This window comes from Mus caroli, chromosome 8, assembly GCF_900094665.2.
Source record: "Mus caroli chromosome 8, CAROLI_EIJ_v1.1, whole genome shotgun sequence".
Classification (NCBI taxonomy): domain Eukaryota; kingdom Metazoa; phylum Chordata; class Mammalia; order Rodentia; family Muridae; genus Mus; species Mus caroli.
In genome coordinates, this window is record NC_034577.1 from 105,010,357 (window position 1) to 105,033,130 (window position 22,774).

Sequence of the window (22,774 nt, forward strand, 5' to 3'; positions counted from 1 at the left end):
AAGAGACAGCTATATTTGGGTCCTTTCAGCAAAATCTTGCTAGTGTATGCAATGGTGTCAGCGTTTAGAAGCTGATTATGGGATGGATCTTGACTTCAAGTCTTCTTCAACAGAGAGAGACCACACTCCTTAGAACAAAGAATAGGTACGGTTCTACGCAATGCAAAAAATAAAATAAAATAAAATAATAGGACATGTCATGGGTTCAGAAAAAAAGATGTCTGTTGTCATGATTTAAAAATAAAATACCATTTCACACTAGAATTAGATTTACTAAAATAAACATCTTCAAAGACACACCTGAGCTGCAGATGAAAACTGAGCAGTGTAATCCACAGATAAGCATTCTTGCTTTACAATATTACCCCACATGTTATCATCCAGGCAGATTAAAGAAACCAATTAAAAGCAGTTACAGCATGTGAAGTCATCCTCTAAGCCAACCATGGAGTCCCCACCTCCAGCAGACTGTTCCTTGACGGGCACATAATACACCCACTTCTACTTCCTGCTTTAAAACCACATGTAGTTACTGCGGTCAGGTGGGGTGGGGTGTGTGGTGATCCCACATCTGACATGGAAAGTAATGGATCAACAAGACCGTCAGTGGATCCACGGTACAAATGTTGACAAAGCCGCATACCCTCATGTTCTGTGCCATGGGTGTTATACCCGATACAACTTGGCTCAACAAGTGTGCCAGTCAAGTCTCAGTGCTTTAAAAGCAGCTCTGGGCTCAATGAACTTGATGCCCTGTGCTTGCCTAGATCCTCTGTGAGATCACAAGCTCTTTGCAGAAAATGCCCAAAGGCCTTTCATCTCTATTAACGGATTGGGTTTTCCATTCCAAAAGACTAGAAAAGAAACTTGACCCAGAGTCACAATAAAAGATCAGCTTATAGCTCACACTGAAACAAAACAAAACAAAACAAAACAAAACAAAACAAAACAAAACAAAACAAAACAAAACGTAGTCTGTCTAACTTCAGGCATCACCGGACATAAGGTCTGTGATCAACCTATTATCAGATAGCAAGATGGCTGCCAGAAGTTGTAGGTTTACAACTTAGGTTTCCTCTTAGTTACCTCAGGTGGCTCGTAATTTCATTTTACCATTTCGGATCTTGTTTGGTGGATGTCCTCAAACCAATCCCTACAGTCAAAGATACCTGACCTTCTGACAGGTCATTATAAGAACCATGTCATGGAGGATGGGTCCTTAGGGAAAGCCTTGCTTTTATGAGAAGATTGCAAATAGGGCCAATAAGATGGCTCTGTGAGATGGGCTTGATTCCCTACAACACATATGGTAGAGGGAGAGAACAGACTCCTGCAGGTTGTACTTAGACCCCCACATGCATGTTGTAGCATGTGTCCACATGTATATACACATGTATGAATTAATGTGATAATTTTTTTAAAACTACAAACATATAGTACCTAAACAAAAATTCAATTTCTGAAGCACTATGTAAAAAAATGCCCAACTGACCTTTTTCCCCCCAGTGAATGGATGAGCTATATCAAATTCATGATGTACTCTAGACATGTAAATTACTTCTTGGTTTCTAATTATTAGGATGATAATTATGTGCATATGTTTATGGGCTGCATCCTATGTTTCAGTGATCACTTGACACCCAGTAACAGCAATGAGTAGCAGAGATAAGGCTTTTAAGGGGAGCGCACACTGTCAAGACAATGTTGGGAAGGACTTTCTGAGGCAACGACATTTACACACTGATCCAAGGAGCATTCTGATGTACAATCACTGAAGCAGAGGCTCTTGGAATGCTGAAAGGCAGTGGAGACATGGCGAGCCACACTGGTGAGCTACACTGGGGCACACAAGGATGGAGAAGACAGGAAGTTGGGTGGAAGAGGCCAGATCACATAGGACCCTTCAACACTAGGAAACTCCGACTCTTTTCTCAGTAGAAACAATGAAGGGAATGTGAAATAATGGGGTTACTGCTACAGAGGAGCTAAGATGCAAAACTGAGACTTCAGGTAGGAGTACTGTGCTGGGTGCCCACAGAGAGACACTTGTGGCAGCAAGACTAGGAGTATTGTGATTGATCTGTATGTGAATGATGAAATCTAAATAGATGGGGCTAAGATTTCCAGGTTTTTTTTTTTTTTTTAAGATTTCCCTGAGCAAATGCATCTCTTATACTGCTTGGTCTTTACATTAAATATTAGTCTCATTATTTTTTTATTTTGCATCCCACCCTGTCTTCCTTTAAACGGTCCTAAACTATGATGTTGATTTTTTTATTACATTCAATTTGTAATTGTGTGTGTGTGTGTATACGTGCTACACAGAAAGTGTGGAGGTCAGAAGATAATATACAGGACTCCATTATTACCTGCCCTGGGGGTCACAGGCATTAAACTCAGGTCCTCAGGCTTGGCTATAGATGCCTTTGCCTACTGGCCCATTTCATCTGCACTACTTTTTTATTATATTTATCTATTTTAATGGTTTTTTCACTTTCTTCTGTTGAGTTTAAATTCATGACATCAGTACTCTACCTTCATCTGAAAATACTATAGAACTTAGGAATGATATAATTTTATAACCTTGTAATACCAAACATTATCTAATATCTGTTAAATATGTAATGGCTAGGAATACATGTTTTGGGTTATGGATGGATGGATGGACAAATGGGTGAATGGATGGATGGGTGGATGGATGGAATAAAGAAAGTACTTAGGGGTGGAGAAAAAGTCATCTATTAACAACCAGAAATGGAAATACCAAAGAGTCTTTGACTTTCCTTACCCGGCATGGTTATAAAGAATATTTCACATAGGCTGAGTTATATAAGCATTACTGTATCACCACTGCCAAGGATGGGATGAGACAGCTTTTAATTATTAAGTCAACAGGAACATGGGTTCTGTGGCTTCTGCATTCTAACTAAGGCAGAGCTCCAAGTCCCATCAAGTATCAGATATCTCAACAGAAGCAACAGTGCATGAGTCCCACTTACATGAACAGACGGAGATTTCTCATCCAGCTTCCAAGGGCATCAGGGAAGAACATACTCAAGGGAGGAGAATATTCCCATATCATTCCCAGAACTGCTCACTGTTCCCTTCTGATTGGTCAAGAGAACACGGAGGACACTTAATTTCATCTTAGAAAAACTACAAACATAGGAATAGAATCCTCATTTTTAACCTACAGTCATGGAGTTAGGCTGAAGGCAATGATAACTCTTTATTATAAACATTCTGCTCTTACTTTTAAAAGCTGCCTGTTTTCAGGAGTCTGGGAAACACGTGAAACTCACAAACAAACTAAAACGTTCCCCAGACATTTTCTTCTGCCAACCAATCCACCAGCACCAACACCCCAAGACTATCTGCACACTCTCAGCAGCTCCCTCATCCCCCTGTGTTATACCTGCAGCCTCAGCAGATCCCCTGCCTTATTTATGCAGCATCAGTAAACCACCCAGTCCCTACTCCCCTGAACTCTCCTCAGCAGCTATAGCCCTCAAAGGCAGATGTGGTCCTGTTTCAGGGACTTTTAAAGCAGGGGCATGATGATGCTTGGAAATGCACCAAAATTCAAAGCATTGGAGTTTGGGATTTGGAGGCTAGAAGTGCTTAGCCAGTAAGCCTATGCAAATACACTGAATTTTTTTAAAAAGAAAAACCTATAAAAATCTAAAACATTTCTAGTATTGAGTATTTTAGGGAAGGGATTCTCAAAACTGCCTGAAAGCAGTAATCTCACTGGAATCAATAACACGCATATTTCAAAAATCCAACTTGTGTGAATGTTTTTTTTTTCTTAATGAAGCCATTGCATGGTAGTACTATATTAAAATGTGACCCATGAGAGTCTATAAGACACTTTGGGCTGGCACAATTGAGGGATGCTAACGGTGTTTAATAGGTAAAGGTCTGGAATGCCCCTAAATACCCTATGAAGCATAAATATTCCTCCCTAAAGAAAGCATTGGCCATCCTAACAACAATAACATTCCATTGAGAATCTATACTAACTAGAGAGATGGCTTAGTGGTTAAGAGCACCTACTGCTCTACCAGAGGTCCTGAGTTCAATTCCCAATGACCATGGCTCACGACCATCTGTAATGGGATCCAATGCACTCTTCTAGTGTGTATCTGAAGTCAGCTGCAGTGTACTCGTATAAATAAAAAAAATAAATAAATCTTAAAAAAAAAAACAGCTGGGCATGGTGGCACATGCCTTTAATCCCAGCACTTGGGAGGCAGAGGCAGGCGAATCTCTGAGTTTGAGGCCAGCCTGGTCTACAGAGTGAGTTCCAGAACAGCCAGAGCTACACAGAGAAACCCTGTCTTGAAAAAAAAAAGGAAAGAGAGAGAGAGAGAGAGAGAGAGAGAGAGAGAGAGAGAATCTATACTAATATAACAATTTCCTAAGCAATTTAAACAACTAAGTATGTAAGGAAACTGGCTGATTCTCTTTAGAGGAACAAACCCAATAGACAGGGGGAGAGGGAGATAGAGAGAGAATACACATGTGATAAAATGGACCATTTGACTGGCTTTTGGTATAGAGACATTCCAACAATGGTTATCTGCTGGCTGGAGAAACAGAACCGAGAACTTGCTCAATGAAGCCAAGTGACTCCACAATCCTGAGTCTGCATTGAAAGCCAGGATGATCCCTAGGAGGTCACTGCTGCTGTATCCACCTCAGAAGGCTGATCAAGCCGGACCAACTGCTATTAATGGAGAACGAGAAACACAGGCAGACACACAGATTTCCTTCTAGACTTTTTATTTCTGGACCATCAGGGGATGGTGCCACACACTTTGATGGGGGTGGTCCCTCCTTGGTGGATCCTGTTCTGGAAGTTCTTTCACAGCACACCCAGAGGTGTCACTCCCAGGTGATCTTAAATCTCAATGGGCTGACAATCTAGACCAATCATCATACCTACTATCTCACCTGCCACACAGGGTTGGTGGCAGATGATCCAAGATGACCATGAACCTAAAAGGGGAAGGGCTTGCTTTCTGCTTGAACACCAGACCTAGAATAAGCCTCAGATACTTGTATTTGTATTACTCTGTTGTTCAAAAAAATTACAGCAAATAAGCAGTTTCTAGCCTTTTGCCAACTCACAAATCAAGTCAAAAGTGTGTGACAACATACCATATTCTTTTGTTCTGTAAAGGAATCCACTTCCGGTCTCTTAGGACTATAGTTAGAATCCCATTCCTTTAGAGAACTGAAATGAATCTCAGTTTGCCTGCTGAGCATCCATTTGCTTGCTCTTTCACAGTCAAAGGCTACTGTAGTCCTGGAAGGCTGACTCTCCTGACAAGTGAGAATCTCTTACCTGTTAAGCCCTTCTTTCTCTGAGCCCCAGTGATGTCTGCCCACACACTAGACCCAGATTCATAGAGCTTGCTTGATAAGGTTAGACCTTCCTAGAATGTCCCCAGGTAAAGGCCAACTGATTTGGAAGATCTCGTCCCTGCAGCATCTAGATCCAGTGACTGACCACATAACCGGAAGAGTTATGTTTATCAGAGCCCAGGAATATAGAAGGACATCTTGGACTTTTGTCCTTTAATATCATGGCCCTTCTTTTCCTTGTAGCCTCCACTTTACAGACAAGTAAAACTATATTGGTCAGTTATCCCCCCCCCCCTCCCCACAGCACCTCCCTGTAGTATTCCTGCAAATTCCTATGAGCCTAAAATTATTTAAAATCAAATGCTGGGGCTGAGGGATAAGTGAACAAGGCGTGAAGGTCTGAGTTCAGATCCAGCATCCAGTCATTGCAAGAGCTTGTGCCTGTGATCCCTTGTATTGCCAGATGGGAAGCTGAGACTGGAGAATCCCTGGAAATGTGAGGGATAGCTAGCCTGTTGTAGTCAGTAACAAAGGACAAGGCATCCTGTTAGGGGACAAGTAACCTGGTGTAGGTAGCAATAAACAGCAAGAGATGCCATTTCAAGGCAGAAAATGAGGTCTGATCCTTGAGGTACTTGAGGTATAAAAACTTTAAAGACACTTACATGTTACCCCAAAGAATCATTCCCTCAAAAATTGCATCACTAGTGTGTGTGTGTGAGGGGTGTCTAAAATTCAGGCATTTTAACATGTCATTTTCTCATTTTAAAGCATTACACCAGCTATTTCTGAGGTACTGAGGTGTCTAAAGTCTATGGTATTTACCTATATGAAAGACTTTCAAACTTGACTTTGTTTTAGGACTACTTGGGGAATCTTGAAAAGATGGTGCTAATTTAAAAAGAAAAATTCTAAAAGGATGTCTTGATGTGCGGATAACTCCCAACTCTCTGTTCCTGGGGTCTGGTCTAGGATCTTAATAAGAGCATCCATAGACTTTCAGCTGTCTATACTCAAAATCACCAACTGTCCTAGGCTTCTTTTGTTACTCATTGTGGCAGTGTTAAGCATGTAGTGTTGAGTACCAGTTCGTATTCATCTTACATACAGAGGGAAAGCTTTGACAAGACAGGGATTCATCCCAGGCCAATGAGTTTTACTGCAAAGTGATGGCTGCAAACCCTGACTCCCTAAGAGGCTGCAGAGATGGACATGTCAGCCATATTTAACTTCAGTCTTATCTTTGACATGCATAAAACAGTCCCTCGGACTTACCCACAACACAAAGGATTTGTGATCATATCTGCTCAGAGAAATCAATGCTGAGTTAGTCCACACGGGGCCTCCTGGAAATGGTCAAGTAAAACACACAGTGCAGATGAGGGGCTGTAGGCTCACAGGGTGACCTCAGGACACCAAAGCCTGCTCTGTTACAGAGCCTGGCAAGTTGGCGGACATAAACCTCTTTCCCAGCTTATCTCCGTCTTTCAAGTGCTGCCCCTCAAAGGAGGCTCTGCCCATAGCTGGCTCCTCATAAATCAATGATGACCACATCTAATTTATATCAGAAGGCATGGCCCCGTGACTGATGGGTAAAAGGGGGCAGATTGTATATTTCAAGGTTGAGTGGCATGAATAAGCCATCAAAAGAATCCTCCTGAAGGTAAAAGCCTTCGATACATCAAAGCCGTCTCTTCAGGAGAGGTTGCCACTCTGTCCAGGCAGAACACTCACCAGACCTCTATCAGAGCATTCCTGTATATTCTGCTCTATAACTGACAACTCCCCCCACCCCACAAAAAAAAACCCAAAACCAAAATCACCCAAAACTGTGGGAACAGGCTTTTCCTGGGATGTAACCTTGATGTAACCCAAACTCCTGAGTTTGTAGACAGTGCTGTATATGAGCTGCAAACAAATATTTTTGGTCATGAAAGCCTTCATGGGTAGGACTATCATTAGGCCTGTTTATATTTGGACTTCCAAGATTTAATCAGCGCCATTTTCTCTTGAACTGTTTATTGCTTAGGGTGGGAAACCATGCGATTTTCCAGCTCATATGTTCTGCTGACTGGAGCTCTTTGAAGCCACTGTCTTGGGTCCATGCAAAACTAGGAGGAAGTGAGTTCTTAGAAGATTTGCATATTGAATTATTAAGGTTATAATGACAATGGCACTTGGCAGCACATGCCAATAAAAGCTTATAATCCCCCACTGCTACAGCTAATATCCTGTATCTGATATGTCGGTGTTTTGAAAAGAAAGGGCTTGCTGCCCTAACCCCCCTCCTGTGAAATACAGTGCTGTATGAAACTGAGAGACTTGAAGATACATACTTAACTTTTACAGCAAGTGCAAAAACAAAAACAAACCAGATATAAGCATATTGACCAAATCTTAGGGATCCTCTCTGAAGAGGAGAGTAGAAAGAGCTAGAATAATAAAATTGATGTTTTTCTGGGCACAGCAGGGCAGTGACACATATGAACCCACAGCAGTTGTGACAACATGAACCTAACCTGGATAAGCTCAAGCCAGACAAAACATCAAGGTGCAAATGGGGAGGTAGGCATAGACTCCAACCTCAGGCTGAGAAGCTCTTAGCAACTGAGAACAGCTAACTGAGTGTGAGTTGGTTTTCTCTTACTATGTGATCCATGGTAGGATGATCACACTCAAGGGGATGGCCCACACCCAGGAGTCTCTGGGCAGCACAAGTCGGATTGGATTGCTGTGTGTCTTAAAGAGGACAGTAGGCTGGGTGAGAAGGGAATGGAGGTGGATCATCAAGGAATTAGGGGAGTAGGGGATGAAAATGATCAAAATTTCAAACTGAAATAACTCCAAAGACAGACCTTAAAAAAAAAATCTCTGCACTACCATGACAAAGATACCTCAATACAAATGTCAGTGAATACAACCTCCCCACCACACACACACACACACACACACACACACACACACACACTAAATATAGAGCATACACAGATACAAGTAAATAGTCCCCTCTGGGTTAACTCACCCATGCACATATAAAGAAAAAGAAGAAGGATTTTGTGTTCTTGTTCTGATGAGCACTGCCATCCATTCAATGAAGACTCAAAGTCTTTGTAAAGGCAAATAAAGCCTAGACCACACATAGCTGTTCTGAGCCGTGACACATCGGTGGCTCTAGGGATGGGTAAGTCAGGAAGCCAGTGGGTGTCTGAATCACCTGGAGCTCAGGAGGCCATGTTTGCAGAAGGAAGCCAAGAGGAGGAAAGGATAATGGAGTAGGGTAGTGAGTGCACAGATACATGATCGGGATGGACCCAGCTTTGCTGAATGCTAGCATCCTAGTGGGAGAGAAGGAAAGGGGGAGGGAGGTGGAAAGAGAGAGAAAGGGGTAGAAAAAATGGGAAGAGAGGAAGAAGGGAAGGAGAGAGGAAGAGAAAGTGAGTTGGGGGAAAGAAAGAATTGGAAATGGATGGAAAGGATACATTAAAGCCATTCCAGAAAGATGTACATTTATATACATAAGCATCCATGTACACACATGCCTATATATGTCTCGTGTGCATATAGTTGTTCATGTGTGTGTGTGCGCGCACGTGTGTGTGTGTGTGTGTGTGTGTGTTTGTGTGTGTTGCAGTTTGAATGAGATATCCCTCATAGACTTGGGTACCTGAACACTTAGTGCCCAGTCTGTGGCATTGCTTGGGTACGTTTAGGAGGTGTGGCCTTCCTGGAGGAAGCACATCATTGGAGGCAGGCTTTGAACTTTCAAAGCCTCAAGCCATGCTTTCCCAGTTCACTCTGATGTCTGCTTGCAGTTCAAGAGGCAAGCAAGCTCTTGGCTGTTTTGGCTGCCACATTGGCTGCCTGCTGCCATGATTTGCTGTCAGGGTGGACTCTTATCTCTCAGGAAACATAAATCCAAATAAACTCTTCCTTCTATAAGTGATGTTGCTCATGGCATTTTTATTAGAGCAGTAGAAAAGTAACCAATTCTATGTACAAAACACATGTGTACATACACACAATTAAACACACACATCAATTATACACACATATATATAATATATATAATATATATACACAAACTATATATATATATGTATATATACATATATATGTGTGTGGATATATATATATATATATATATATATATATATATATAGAGAGAGAGAGAGAGAGAGAGAGAGAGAATGAGATTAAATGTCCTGAACACTGTAGTCCCAAGCTATACACCATTTGTTCTAATAATCACTTACTAGTAATAATATTGATGTAAACATTCATTCACAAAAGCGCTTGCACCTGTACTATTGAAAGGAAACAGGGCAAGCAATGTGTGTTTTACACTATTTAAGTGGCAGCCAACATTTGAGATCTAAAGTGATAAACCTTTTCTCCCACCCCACCCACCCAAAGACTTGGAAAAGTCAATACAAAGGCTCAAGTCCTACTTCTGAATAATCTGCCAGCTCATTGTAAAACTTGGCTGTTTGTGTTTTAATAAAGCAGTCTGTCTCAAAAAACAGCTGTAGTGGGTGCTGACTGGTAACTTTCAACTTCTGTTCTGAAATTGTGGTGCTATGCTAGCACTTAAGAAAGCCTGGGATCCATGGGTGTTTTGTTCCCAATTCTAAGAAGTTACAGAGACAAAGTTTGGAGCTGAGACAAAAGGATGGACCATCTAGAGACTGCCATATCCAGGGATCCATCCCATAATCAGCCTCCAAACACTGACACCATTGCATACACTAGCAAGATTTTGCTGATAGGACCCTGATATAGCTGTCTCTATTGAGACTATGCCGGGGCCTAGCAAACACGGAAGTGGATGCTCACAGTCAGCTATTGGATGGATCACAGGGCCCCCAATGGAGGAGCTAGAGAAAGTAACCAAGGAGCTAAAGGGATCTCCAACCCTATAGGTGGAACAACATTATGAACTAACCAGTACCCTGGAGCTCTTGACTCTAGCTGTATATGTATCAAAAGATGGCCTAGTCGGCCATCACTGGAAAGAGAGGCCCACTGGACTTGCAAACTTTATATGCCCCAGTACAGGGGAACGCCAGGGCCAAAAAGTGGGAGTGGGTGGGTAGGGGAGTAGGGGGGAGGGTATGGGGCACTTTTGGGATAGCATTAGAAATGTAAATGAGGAAAATACCTAATTAAAAAAATAAAAAAAAATAATGGAAGCATCTTTATGACTCAATAAAGATTTCTACATTCCGAAAGGGGGGGGGGGAGAAAGAAAGAAAACCTGGGATCTTAACAAATCTGATATTTAAGTTAGGGAATTTGATCCTGCAGGGGGCACCATCTTGAGCATCCCTACAAGGTCTTTCTTGCCACCAAAGATCCATGAGCCGGCTGGTGAGGTCCTATCAGCTTACAGTGGAGTACAAGCTCACAGTGAGTGAGTGATGTGCCTGGCTGTGCAGGTCGCCATGGGAAGAGCTGGATCTTCAGAGTCTGAAGACACAGATCTGAACTGTGGTCTATGTGATGATCCCCCCCTCCCCTTCTCCCCCCCCCTCCCCCGCCCCCAATCGGCTTCCTTCTTTTATTCTTTCTTCCTTGATACAATGTTTCCTTTCCCTGCAAGATTCCTAACTTTTACAGCAAGAGGGTTGCCAACACCAAAGAGATTCTTTTCCTGTTCTGACAGGCCTGCCTGGAAAGGCTTCAGGATTTGGGGGTGGGGTGGGGTGGGGGAAGAGTTCAATGGCTATTTCCTGCCCAGACCACCACCTAGTTCAAAGTCAACAATCCAGCGGGAGCAGCTACTGTGTGACAAGTTCAGCACTTAGCACCGTCTTCCTCACCCTTTGCCAGCTGCCATTTCTACTGAACAGATGAAAAACCTGAGGCTCCAGGAAGCAAGCTCAGGGTGTCCAGGATGCCCCCAGCAAGGGCCCTGGAGTCAAGTATGGCCGGCAGAATTATCCAGAAGGAATGGTGCTTAGTGGCTTTATTATGACAGGCAGGCAATACAGAGGGAGGCTGGGCCCTTCCGACTCTCATGGGAGACTCCTCAGGCTTATCTTAGCTACTCTAGAGTCCTACTCACCCCCAAGCCACCCCCACCCCCCACCCCGCAAGAGCTTTGGTCTTTGGAAAAAAGAATTTTTTTTTTTTTAATTTGGTTTGGCCTTTTGCTCAGAGCATTGATAAAAGCAAATAATTCTATTCACAAATCATGTCTTAGGAGAACACAGAGGAGAAAAGCCAAGAAAATAAAAGGGTCTTTTTACCCTTGATGAATTGAATAATAGCCTAAGAAAACATCTTTGATTTGGGTCAGCCTGTATTTAAGAAACATGCAAATACAACCCAGTCTAATCTGTAATTTCACATGATCCTCTCAAGTGACCATGAAGTTCCAAGTGGGTAGATGTAATTCAACAACCCCTGCTAGCCAGCAAGGCCCTGCAAAGCAGCAGAGCCACTGGCTAGGGGCATTTCACTTCAGCCCTTTTATGAATGGAAATCAGCTTTCTAAAGATAACTTGGCAGGCAGTGACTAGCAATAAGACAACTCGGTGACAGCTTTCAGAGTTATAAAATACTTTTGAAAAGGAGGTATCAAAGCTTGCGGCCGCTTATTCATATCCAAGCCCTTCAAAAGCTCCTTGCAGGGACCCAGGTTCTCCTGAGAATGGTCACTGTAGCAGTCCCAGGCTGCAAAGGCCACCTCTGAAGAAAAGACACATGTGACATCAGGGCAGCTGGCCATGGAGCAGACAAAGGAAAGAGAAGCCAAAGAAAAGCAAGCGACAAAGTTGGATGGTGCACAGGGGATCCAGGCTGGAAGAGATCCTTGAGGCAGCCTTGGTTGTTGTAACCACTCTGCTGGAGCCTGGAATACAGTTGGGAGTGGAGACCATGAGCCAACACCAGGCAGAAGATTCAGCAACAATGGCAAAGCAGCCTTCCCTTGTGGTCAGCCAGACTCTGCAGAGATTATCAAAAGTCAGCAGACCCGTCCATGCACTGTAGAGCTGAACAGACACACGAGGTCAGTGTGTGTGTGTGTGTGTGTGTGTGTGTGTTTTCACTTACTAGACATGTAAAGAACAGAGCCTAGTCTAGACTGAGTTCATTAAGCAAAAGTCTATTATCTCCAAGTAGAATAAACACATTGCCATCAGAGGTCAGGTACAAAGAAAAGGCATATTATCTTAGGCCTAGCAATTATTCTCCTGCAATTATATTTCAGTCAGAAGTACAATTTTAAATCAGATCTATTGGTCAGGCCAGTACCGATTTCACCATTTAGAGATTCAAAATGCATGTTAAGTGTGTTTAAAGATATGGAATGGCCAGGGGCACAGCTTACTCGATAGAATTCTTAGCTCACACAAAGTCCTGGGTTCAATCCTTAGTACCACAGAAAACCAGATGTGGTGGCACACCTCCGGAGATAGAGACAAGAGGACCAGGACTTCAAGGTCAGCCTCAGTTACATAGGAAGTCTGGGCACAGGCACATGACACTCACTGGTTCTCACACAGCAGAAATGGCTTGGGATGTAGATCTTTTGATAGAGTGCCAGGCTAGCACTCACAGAGTCCTGAGCTTAATCGCCAACACTACACAAAACCAGACAGAAGTGATGCATTGAAGCCATCCCAGCACTCAAGAACTAGAGGCAAAGGTATCAGAATCCAGATCTTCCTCAGCTCCGTGAGGCATTTGCAGATAGCCTGGGTGCCTAACTTTAAGCCTAGTGACCATGAAGCTCTTGTCCCTAGAGGTGATTTTCATACAGAATTGGTCAAAAATTTCAGTACAAAATTGGGGAAAAGGCACAGTTTCCATGGCTGTCTTGTCTAGATGGAACTGCAGAGGGGGAAAATACCCATGACAAAACACATTGGAGGCAAGTCTAGGTTTGAACAGAATTAGACATCTGTCAGTGATGTAGGACTCTCTGACTCACGGACATGCTGGTACACACTGCAGTGCTGAGGGGTGCTGTCTGGTACCACCTCGCCCAGCCCCTCCCTTTTCTGAAGCTATAGCTTGTGGGCTCTTTGTTCCTGAGCTCTGATGAGCCACAGCTTAGTGAAGAGTTAAGATGGGAATTTCTACATCTAAGAGCCTGTTGCTGTTTCTCCTCCAGGTGTGTCTAATCCACAGTCCGGGGGCTATAGGTAGCTGAGCATAGCTATGAACCCTAAGCTTACCTTAAAAAAAAAAAAAAGAAAGAAAAAGAAAAAGAAAAAAAAAAGAAAAACCAGGTTGCTTTGTGTGTGTGTGTGTGTGTGTGAGAGAGAGAGAGAGAGAGAGAGAGAGAGAGAGAGAGAGAGAGAGAGTGTGCGCGCCTGTGTGTAAAACTGGATTACATGGCAAAGCATGGGCTTTGTAGATGGACGATGTCCTCTTACAGATTCAAAACATTAGACACTAGCCTGGAGAGATGACTTAGCAACATGTGACTATTAAGAATTGAAATGTAAATGAAGTAAATACCTAATAAAAAATTGGGAAAAAATGGAAAAAAAAAAAAGAATACTTGCTACTATTGTAGAAGACTTTGCTTTGGTTCCTAACACCCACGTGATAGCTCACGACTGCCTGTGACTCCTGTTCTAAGAGATTCAACAGGCTCTACTGGCCAATTTGGACACCATACTCACACAGGTACTAACTCAATACACACAAAATAAAAATAAATCTTGTTTTTAATAAAAAGGCTAGACATGCCTGACAGGGTGTGTTAATGGCGTCAGTGTCCTCCTCGTTCTCACCTTTACCCACTGTGCTCAGAAAAGTGTCTGCTATGAGAGAAGCAATAAATCCCCATTGGATGAAGGAACCAAGGTGGCTTCCCCATCCATTCCCAAACAAAAGTGTTCACAGCTTACTAGTTCTCAAATATTAAAACACAGCGAAATTATTCTGAAAACATATACATGTCTGGGCCCAAATTCCAGTTTTATGGAAAGGAGTCCAAATTTTTAGCACATAAGACAAAGCTAACCAAGTGGGTCATACTTTACAGTCACTTATATATTTTTTTTAAGGATCCTGAAGGCAGAGTGTTTTAAAACATTAAAACCTTCGAAGAAAGGCAAAGACTGACACAAAATAGAATTAAGGAACACGGGTGAGATCCCAGAGCTGGTTATAGTGAGTTCTCCTTCCAGCAGCCTGGGCTTGCTCGTAGTCATGACCTTCCTCAGCACTGGAGAGGGCAGATAGAGGAGGCTTCGTAGAGGAGAAAGGACAGATATGGCAGGCAGCTAATGACCAGCTTACTCTGTAACCCCATGATTCTGTGACAAAGGCTGCAATTCCACTACACTCACCGAGTTTAAGGTCACTGGGCAGAATGGGCAGTGGTGACTCAGAACAGTCCTTTGGTATTAAAAGCCAAGAGTGGTATGCACAGTTAATGGCAGGCAAGATTCATTTGTTCCCGTTCTGGAAATGATTGCAAGTAAGGAATGGACCCATTGAACTCCTAAAAGTGAGTTCTGTGTCAGCTTGGGATGGTAAGTGTACATTCCAAAAAAAAAAGTATTAGAAATATTTTAAACACCAAGTAATTTCGAACTGTTCAGGGAAATCCCCTGCTAGGAAACATTCCAGCTGGAGTGTGCACGCCTACCTTCCTGCCTACAAGAAAAATACGTGTATTTCATGACTATGACTTTACTGCTCTTCAGATTTTCTTCTGAGGCTTCTCTAGTAGACTAGGTAGGAGCGGGCTGCTCTGATGGCATTTTGCCAGTCATTTAAAGGTGCCTGATTGCTTCCCTAATACATTCTGTGACTCACTGAGAGATGGCAACCCCCCCCCCATCTAAAGCAATCCCGAAGGCAATGGTCTGGCCACACTCTTAGAGAAATCCCAAGATAGAAACTTTACGTGAAGGTATCTCATCTCACAGTGCCATCCACGTCTTGTTAGTGTCTGCATTCATGGATGAAGAACAACATGTATCTTCTGGCATGTCAACATTTTGAGGAGTCACTCCAATAAGTGACACCAGTCCATTGGCTGAACTTTTGGAACATCTGTAATGTTCTGAATCCATCATTGTAACTCTCAGTTAACCTTAAGGGGGTTATGAGCCTCCCTCTTGATAATATGACACTATTATCAAGGTGTTCTGCTTAGAATCCTTGTTTCTATTCCCTGAGAAAGGAGCACACACTGCTCTTTAAGTTGCAAAGACATATTCTGCATCTTGTCTGTATATAGTAGAGATATGATTAAAGAAGGCACATGAATGTCCAATAAGCTTGGAGGTAGTACTTCACCACCACCACCACCCCCCACGCGCCATTAACCATCAGGAAGATGTAGGCCACAATGTGGTACTCAATTCACACCTGTAAAATGAGTGCAATGGGAAGGCAGATAGCATCAAGAGTTGGTGAGAAGAGGAAGTGTCCAGAGCACTCGCACATACTATTGGTTGAAGTGCACACTGCTGTAGCCATTTTGGACACCTTATTCACAGCATCTGCCAAAGCTTTACCTATGCCTAACCCAGGAGCACATCAACTTGACTCTTTGGGGTTTTTTTGTTTTGTTTTGTTTTGTTTTTTGTTTTTGTTTTTGTTTTTGTTTTGTTTTTCGAGACAGGGTTTCTCTGTGTAGCCCTGGCTGTCCTGGAACTCACTNTGTAGACCAGGCTGGCCTCGAACTCAGAAATCTGCCTGCCTCTGCCTCCCAAGTGCTGGGATTAAAGGCATGCGCCACCATGCCCAGTGGTAGCAACTTGACTCTTAAGCCCATACCCAACAGCGTGAGAACACAAGAACAACAAACAAACAAAACCATCCTGGGATCCTCATACTTAGGCAACAATTTTCAATAAGCATAAATAAACCACAAATTTCATTAGGGCAAAGGTGGACAGGAAGGAAGGAACAACTGAGTGCCCTTCTTGGGGCATTAATAACATCTGTTTAATCTAGGCTCATATATATGGGCATGGACTTTGTGGACATTAATCAAGTTATACCATGACTTTTTTACATCTTCCTGTATGTGCATTTTAACGTTTATATGCAGATATTACCCTTCAACACAAGGTTACAAAATTAATATGGATCAGGGCTACCACTGCTGGTGAGAGTTCCATCCTCTCTTACTTTGCTTCTTACTGGTCTGCTGTGTTTCCTAGGTTTCTTATGGAGGAATGGGAAAAGGACAGTAGCAAACTCAGGACAAATAAATTTGGTTCTTCCCTACCTCTTAACAAATAGGCTCTATGGAGGTGACCAAATTAGATCACTAGAGTCAGATGTCTGGAAATGATAAAAATCTTAGAGGACATCTCACACCACTCAAGAGAGCAAAGCAAGGCCTGGTGATGTCACGATAACTAAGTACGTACACCGGCTTGTTGCAGAGAAGGGACAACCTGTGCCTTCCACAAGGCAGACCCTGGGTCGGTTATTTCTGGAGAATTTTTAACCTTTTCATTCTTCTGCCTTAGGTGGTAATTTGTCCTCAGTTCAAAAATGAACCTCTTCCCTAGAAAAGATAACCTGATATCTATTCTGGAATTAGCGAATCAGACTTCCTACCCCTCCCAAAGAGCAGAATTTCTGAGTGTTGAACACGGAGAGGCTACATTTTTGTAAGAATGAGAAGGCGTAGAGACTAAAGGAGCATGCGTCACACATAAATCATTTCCTGTCTGGAAGCCTGGGATGAGATCTCCCCGGTTACTTCTATTTTTAGTACATTTAACACTTCTATCTATTTTGTATACCTTGTGTATGTGTGTGGCTTTGAGTGTGCCACAGCATGCATGCAGAGGTCAGAGGAGCTAGCTCTTTCCTCCCACCATGTGTGTCCCAGGGGATTGAGCCTAGGTCATGGGGCTTGACGGCAAACATCCTTACCTACTGAGCTAACTTATCAGCAATAGTCCTGGTTTTAGGGATGAGAAAACTAAGGTACATGCAGAACCCTACTAGTTGGTACTGGTTTGATAATGAGAATCAGGGTCTGCAACTGTTCATTGTGAGTGTTTGGAATGGGATGGTTTAAGGCTCTGTGGTGGAGGGAGTAACCCTGGAAGACTTTTGGAAATTGGAATAGGCAGAGAGTGGGAAACACAAGGAGGAAAGCCAAAACCCAGCAGAAGACTCAACACACACACACACACACACACACACACACACATACACATACACACACACACACACACACAAACAAAGGATGAACACTAAGATATGTCCATGCATGTGTGTGTACATGTGTGTGTAACCATGTCATAACACCCAGAGAATCTTTGAGACAGTCATCATTCAATTGAATTGAGATTAGCTGGGTATTGCTAACTTGTTTTATTTTGTCATTTAAACATGCTAAAGAATACCATGGCTGTGGTTAGGGTTTTGGCTGGACTTCAGGGCAATATGTGGGGAATAAAAAAGTTGTAACAAAAAAAAAATCTTAACCCTTGAGAATATGGGAACCTTCATTCACACCAACCCACCCCCAAAGCCACCCCTCTCGCTTAGCCAAGCTGCATCCCATGTGTACATCCCCAGCTAATTCCCAAGTAGGCTCTCTCAAATTTTCTTCCTTCCGCCCATGCCACAGCATGATCACCACGTGTCTCCAATCCCGACTCTGCTGTCAGTCTGAGACATTTCTCCATTACCACATGAAATGAGAGCCTGGGATGTCATTTACTGCCTTGTCTACTTGATTGGATTCTGAATATTATTTACGTGGATATTCTCAGCCTGGTGTTTGACACAGAAAGATTATATGGAAAGGAAATCAGGCTCGAGTCCCAAGGGCTTTTAAATGTCTTGCCTCCGAGGGTGCCATGCTTCACCCTGCCAGTACCACACATCCTCTCCTATTCTAAGAGGATGCCTTCTATAACTACACCACCAACAGAATTTCAAAACAAGAACAAAGGAAAACCCCTCCCCTTAATTCCATCATGTTGAAGGTAGGCTAACTCTGGCTGCTGAACACAATTCTAGATTAAAATGCAGTTTTCCCCTTTCAAAGCAACAGAGATGCATGTAGCCAGTTAGATTTATAGAATGCCTGGTCTCCCAAGACATTGCAAAGCGAATGGCATCCATCAAATTAATTTCCTTGGGGATCGTCTCAAACATGGGGAATGAAAGGGCCCAGGCCATTAAACATCAAAAGAACGTTCTAAATGCTCATTAAAGTTCTATTATATTTTCTTTTCTTTTCATTTTTCTTTTTTTTCTGCTCCCAGAGACCAGATTAGATTAATTCAATTAATCTAATTTATAATTGTCTGTAATATTATACACATCAGAGCTGACAGTGTGAATGTGTGGAGTTGGCTAGAGGGAGCTTAATGCGCCGGACATCTGTTCATTCAAGTTATACAAAACACGAAAGAATGAGTTCCATTAGAGCAGAGCAGACTCACCAAGCCGGCACATGTAGACACAGCCACAGAGGACGAGCTGTCATTTCTGATAAATCCCTGATACAAACACTGCAGTACCTCAGGCTCCCGAGTCTCTGAAGCACCGTCCTTTCCAAGTACCTGGACTCTAAAGTGACTGCTCAAGATCGCCGAGGGCTTAAGCTCTAAATGTAGATCCTGTCCAAATGCTGAAAGTTGGTAGTGCAGGGAGTTGCTGGCACCGTGTGCCGATCGCCTTTTCCTGTGGTGCAAAATGTCGTGTGAAATATATGACCCGCCCGAGTCCACTTCTACTGGCACGACAAAGACGTAATCTGTAATGGGAAAAAAAAAATTAGCTGTCAGCACCCGGAGCCCAAGATGCCAAAAGGGCCACTTTCCAGCAGCTTGCCCCAAAGCTCACAAAAAAACCTTGTTCCATGCACCTAACAGTGAAGAGAATTCAGAGAGGCTCACTGCATTCTGTGCCATCAGGCTCTGCCAGCTTATGCTACAGCTGGGATTGGGGCTCAGGGGCCCAGAACTTGCGTAGCATTAAAATATAAATAAACCCTACAAAAACTAAAAGCTAAGTGCAACTTTGATAAATCTCAAAGATATTTGGTTGAAGGGTCAATTCTCAGTCTGAAAGGAAACACAGGGGCTCTTCATATATTAGCCATATGTAATCATATGTAATTTATTATTGTTGATAAAAAATCAGTATAAAGGATGGATTTGATTGATAGCCTTGTTTAGGTCGAACTAGGAAACTTTCCTGATGGAGTTTAAATTGTGAATGACTCATAAAGTATGCTGTTTCTGATTATCCCCTTGGCTCATTAACAAGGGGCACCCAGCTACTCATGCCAGCATTTGGATCTCCCTTAGTGTTTCAAGAAGTCTCCACCACCGGGGACTCTCCTGTTTAATCCCAGGCCTAAAATACAACCTCGGCAGAAAACATGCCTCCAAACCATCAGAAGCATCCTAGATAGAGGCTGATGTTTTGAACTGCTCAGACTTGTTGGAGGGGGTGTGGCAGATCAGGGACACCTGGAAAGGCATGTTTAAAAATGCCTTCCCCCTGGCTCCCCTGAGCAGCACTAATTGCTGTGTGATCTGGGGGTGTGTACAGGGGCGGGGGGTTAGGGGAAGCTGGGCAGCGAGGAAACAATTTGCTGTAGGAAAGAGCAAAGTCAGTATGCTGTTTTCTTTCACAAAACATTGGAATTGAAAAGCATCGTCCCAGAAGATGATGTGGAGCATGCCCAGTGTGAATTAAAAAAAAAACAAAAAAACAAAAAAAAACTTCTGGGTTTCCACTTTCTAGGCACAGAATGGGAAACTAATTTGGAAAGTGTTTAAAAAGATTCCAAACAACTAAGAGGCATGTTTGAGTCACTTGGGTCCTTGGCTTGCAGAAGAGAAAGGGGGTGGGGTGTGTGTGGGGGGAAGGGGGATTCCCTTCCTTGAATCAACAACAATGAAATAAAAACAGAAGATGCTAAGGAATCAGGGAGTCTCAGGGTGTGTAGAGATCGATACACAATACACAATTCTAATTGGGCTTAATTAATAAAGACACCCAACAGGACCATTTGTGACTTTTAAGGTGTGGCCAGCTCTTTTATGGTTCTTTCATTTTCTCCTTCTCTCCTTAAAACTAGAAACACCCTATCATTGACATATTTTTCAGAAAATAAAAGGAAAAATGTGTTTCCCTTTTCTTTCCCTTAAAACTGAGCAGCACACATCTTAGTTCTCAAAAATTTCTGATATGTTGTTCTGCAGGTATGTAGCTTTTGATTAAAGCCGTCTTTCTCTCCCTGCTTTTTTTTTTTTAAAGGGAAAACCCATTTTCTCTATCTACCAGTCATGCCTAACTACATAATAACCATTTCCAACATATGTGCAGTTTCTACAGTGTGTGTTTCTTACCTCCTTGTGCACGGCCATCTGAGATTCCACCTGCTCTTACTTGGAAGACCATGTGGGAGTGTTAGCCAATCATCTGGACCCCTCACCCCCTACCTACCCCAGACACCTGCTACAAGTTTGTTTCCAAGAGAAGAACATACAGGCTGTTGGTTACATCCAGTCCTGTCTTGGAGAGGGGGGCACTGAGAGGTTGGAGGGTGGGGGGAACCAATGTGCTGTGCTCTGCTAGTTACTTATGGTCCTTTCAGGGGCTGGGAAATATAGCTTAGTAGGCAGAGTTCTTGTCAGACGTGCATGAGGCCCTGGGTTCAATCCTCATCACTATATAAACAGGTGTGTTGGGCATGCAATAAGGAGGTGGACCCTAAGGCCAAGGTCATCTTTTCTGAAGCTAGATTACATGAGACTCTGCCTCCAAAAACAAAATACAGAAGTCCTTTTGGGCCACGCCTGGGACAGAAGAGCTCCCCAGCCATTAGATCCTGGTGGAACAGGAAGGAAGTTTTAGAAACTATAGGCTCTGACTGGTCCAGTTCATTTCTGGGTCTCCTGTTCTCCGAACATCCAATCTCTGGAAGCTTTTACGCATAATTCTGGTGGCTTTCAGTCCCAGAGTCAGCCCTTGCACCAGGACAAGAGGACTCAATTCTACAAAGATGAAAAATTTAGAATCCCCAGAAAGCCATGGTGGCCTGTAAGGTCTTGCTAAAGAGCCCTGGGCAAACATCAATTGTCCTCCTGCTGCTAGTGGGAGACACTGAGAACAAGGGTTTTTCTCTCTCTAGGAGTTCTGTGGAGTTAATAAATGAGAAACCCGAAGTGTGTGCTAGATCTTTGAAGCTGGGAGACAGAAAAAAAAAAGGGGGGGGGGACTTAAAGCACCTTGCGACAGGGTGTTCCACTAAAAGAAGACATCTTTTGGGCATCCGTGAGGCGATGTCACTGAAGAGAGTACTACAGTGGGAAACCAGCAGTAAGGAAAACACGGGTGGAGTGGGGAGGGGAGACGCTCACCCCTCTCAGCCTCAATCTGTGGCTTTCCCAGCGGAGGAAGGAAACGAAGGAGCCTCTTATCAATTCCCCACCCGGTGCCCACTTCCTCTCTAATTTCTTACTTAAGTTCGGATTTATTTTTCTTAACAAGCCATCTGTGAAAGAGGGAAATTATTTTCTCATCTCTGTGACTCGTAGCTTGAGGCACTGATTTTCTGATAAGCTCACAGACCTTGCCACGCTTCCCTCTTTGTAACCAGGGAGCCTTTTGCTCAGACAGCACACACCTGCCAGGTTAGGAGGTGCTCCTTAACCTACCACGTCTCACTCTAACACAAAGGGGACCAAAGTGCAAGGGGAAACCCTTGTGGGATGGTGGAGTACCCAGAGAGAGGGCAAATACGAACCATCATTTAATCCGCTGCCACCGCTGCTGCCGCTGTCACTGGCTAAGGCGACGGCCACCGAAGCACAGCAGAAGCAGCACAGCTGGAGCGCCTGCAAGAAAGAAAAGGGTGACACCGCCGCGTGAGCAGCGTCGCGGGGCGGGCGCCTCCCTCGTCCCCGTTGTGCGGCGCGCCCCTTGGTGGTGGCACCTGCCTTGGCCAGACGCCCCAGTCCCGCGGGGCCCCACGGCGGCCCGGGACCGGCGGCCCGGAGGGCGCACAGGCACAGGAGGGCGCACTCCATGGTCAGGTGCGGACGCGGTGACTGTGGCAGGCGCGCATTGTCCCCCGCGGGCAGCGGAGCCCCAGGTGTGGCGCCAGGTGCAAGTGGCCGCCGCCGCTCACATGGCAGCACGAGAGACTGCAAGCCTCCTCCCTGCTCTAGCCTCGCGGGCCTGAGGTGCTTTGGGGTGTAGGGGGCTCCCAAAGCCGGGTCTGCAGCGCCCGTGGCTATGAAACTCTGTCGGTGATGCTCGCGGGTCTGGGCGCTTGTCGGTATCAGAGTGATTGTGTGCGGCTCGCACAGAGCAGCGCCAGCTGGCTCCCCCAGCGCGCCGGAGCCGAGCGCCCGCCTCTCCTCCGCTCCGTGATTGGCGACCCGAGGTTTCCCCGGGTTCGTCCGAGCTCCTGTGCAGTAAAGGGCGTGGGATT

The 22,774-nt window shown here is 44.0% G+C and overlaps 1 protein-coding gene across 2 annotated transcripts in view; it reads right to left on the reverse strand.

The window, feature by feature from the left end:
- The window catches only part of Adamts18 (ADAM metallopeptidase with thrombospondin type 1 motif 18), a 149,490-nt gene extending 126,756 nt beyond the window's left edge, over positions 1 to 22,734 (reverse strand). Inside the window, exons 1-3 of one of the 2 annotated variants that reach the window (XM_021170369.2) lie at positions 22,278 to 22,622; positions 22,085 to 22,175; positions 18,765 to 19,078 (exon numbers count right to left, since the gene is read on the reverse strand). In XM_021170369.2, coding sequence (XP_021026028.1) covers positions 18,765 to 19,078; positions 22,085 to 22,175; positions 22,278 to 22,367 — 495 coding nt within the window. In that variant the 5' untranslated portion in view covers positions 22,368 to 22,622. Of the gene's footprint in view, positions 1 to 18,764; positions 19,079 to 22,084 lie in introns of both variants that reach the window. The other variant, XM_021170371.1, reaches the window with a different exon arrangement.
- Positions 22,735 to 22,774: the final 40 nt, after the last annotated feature.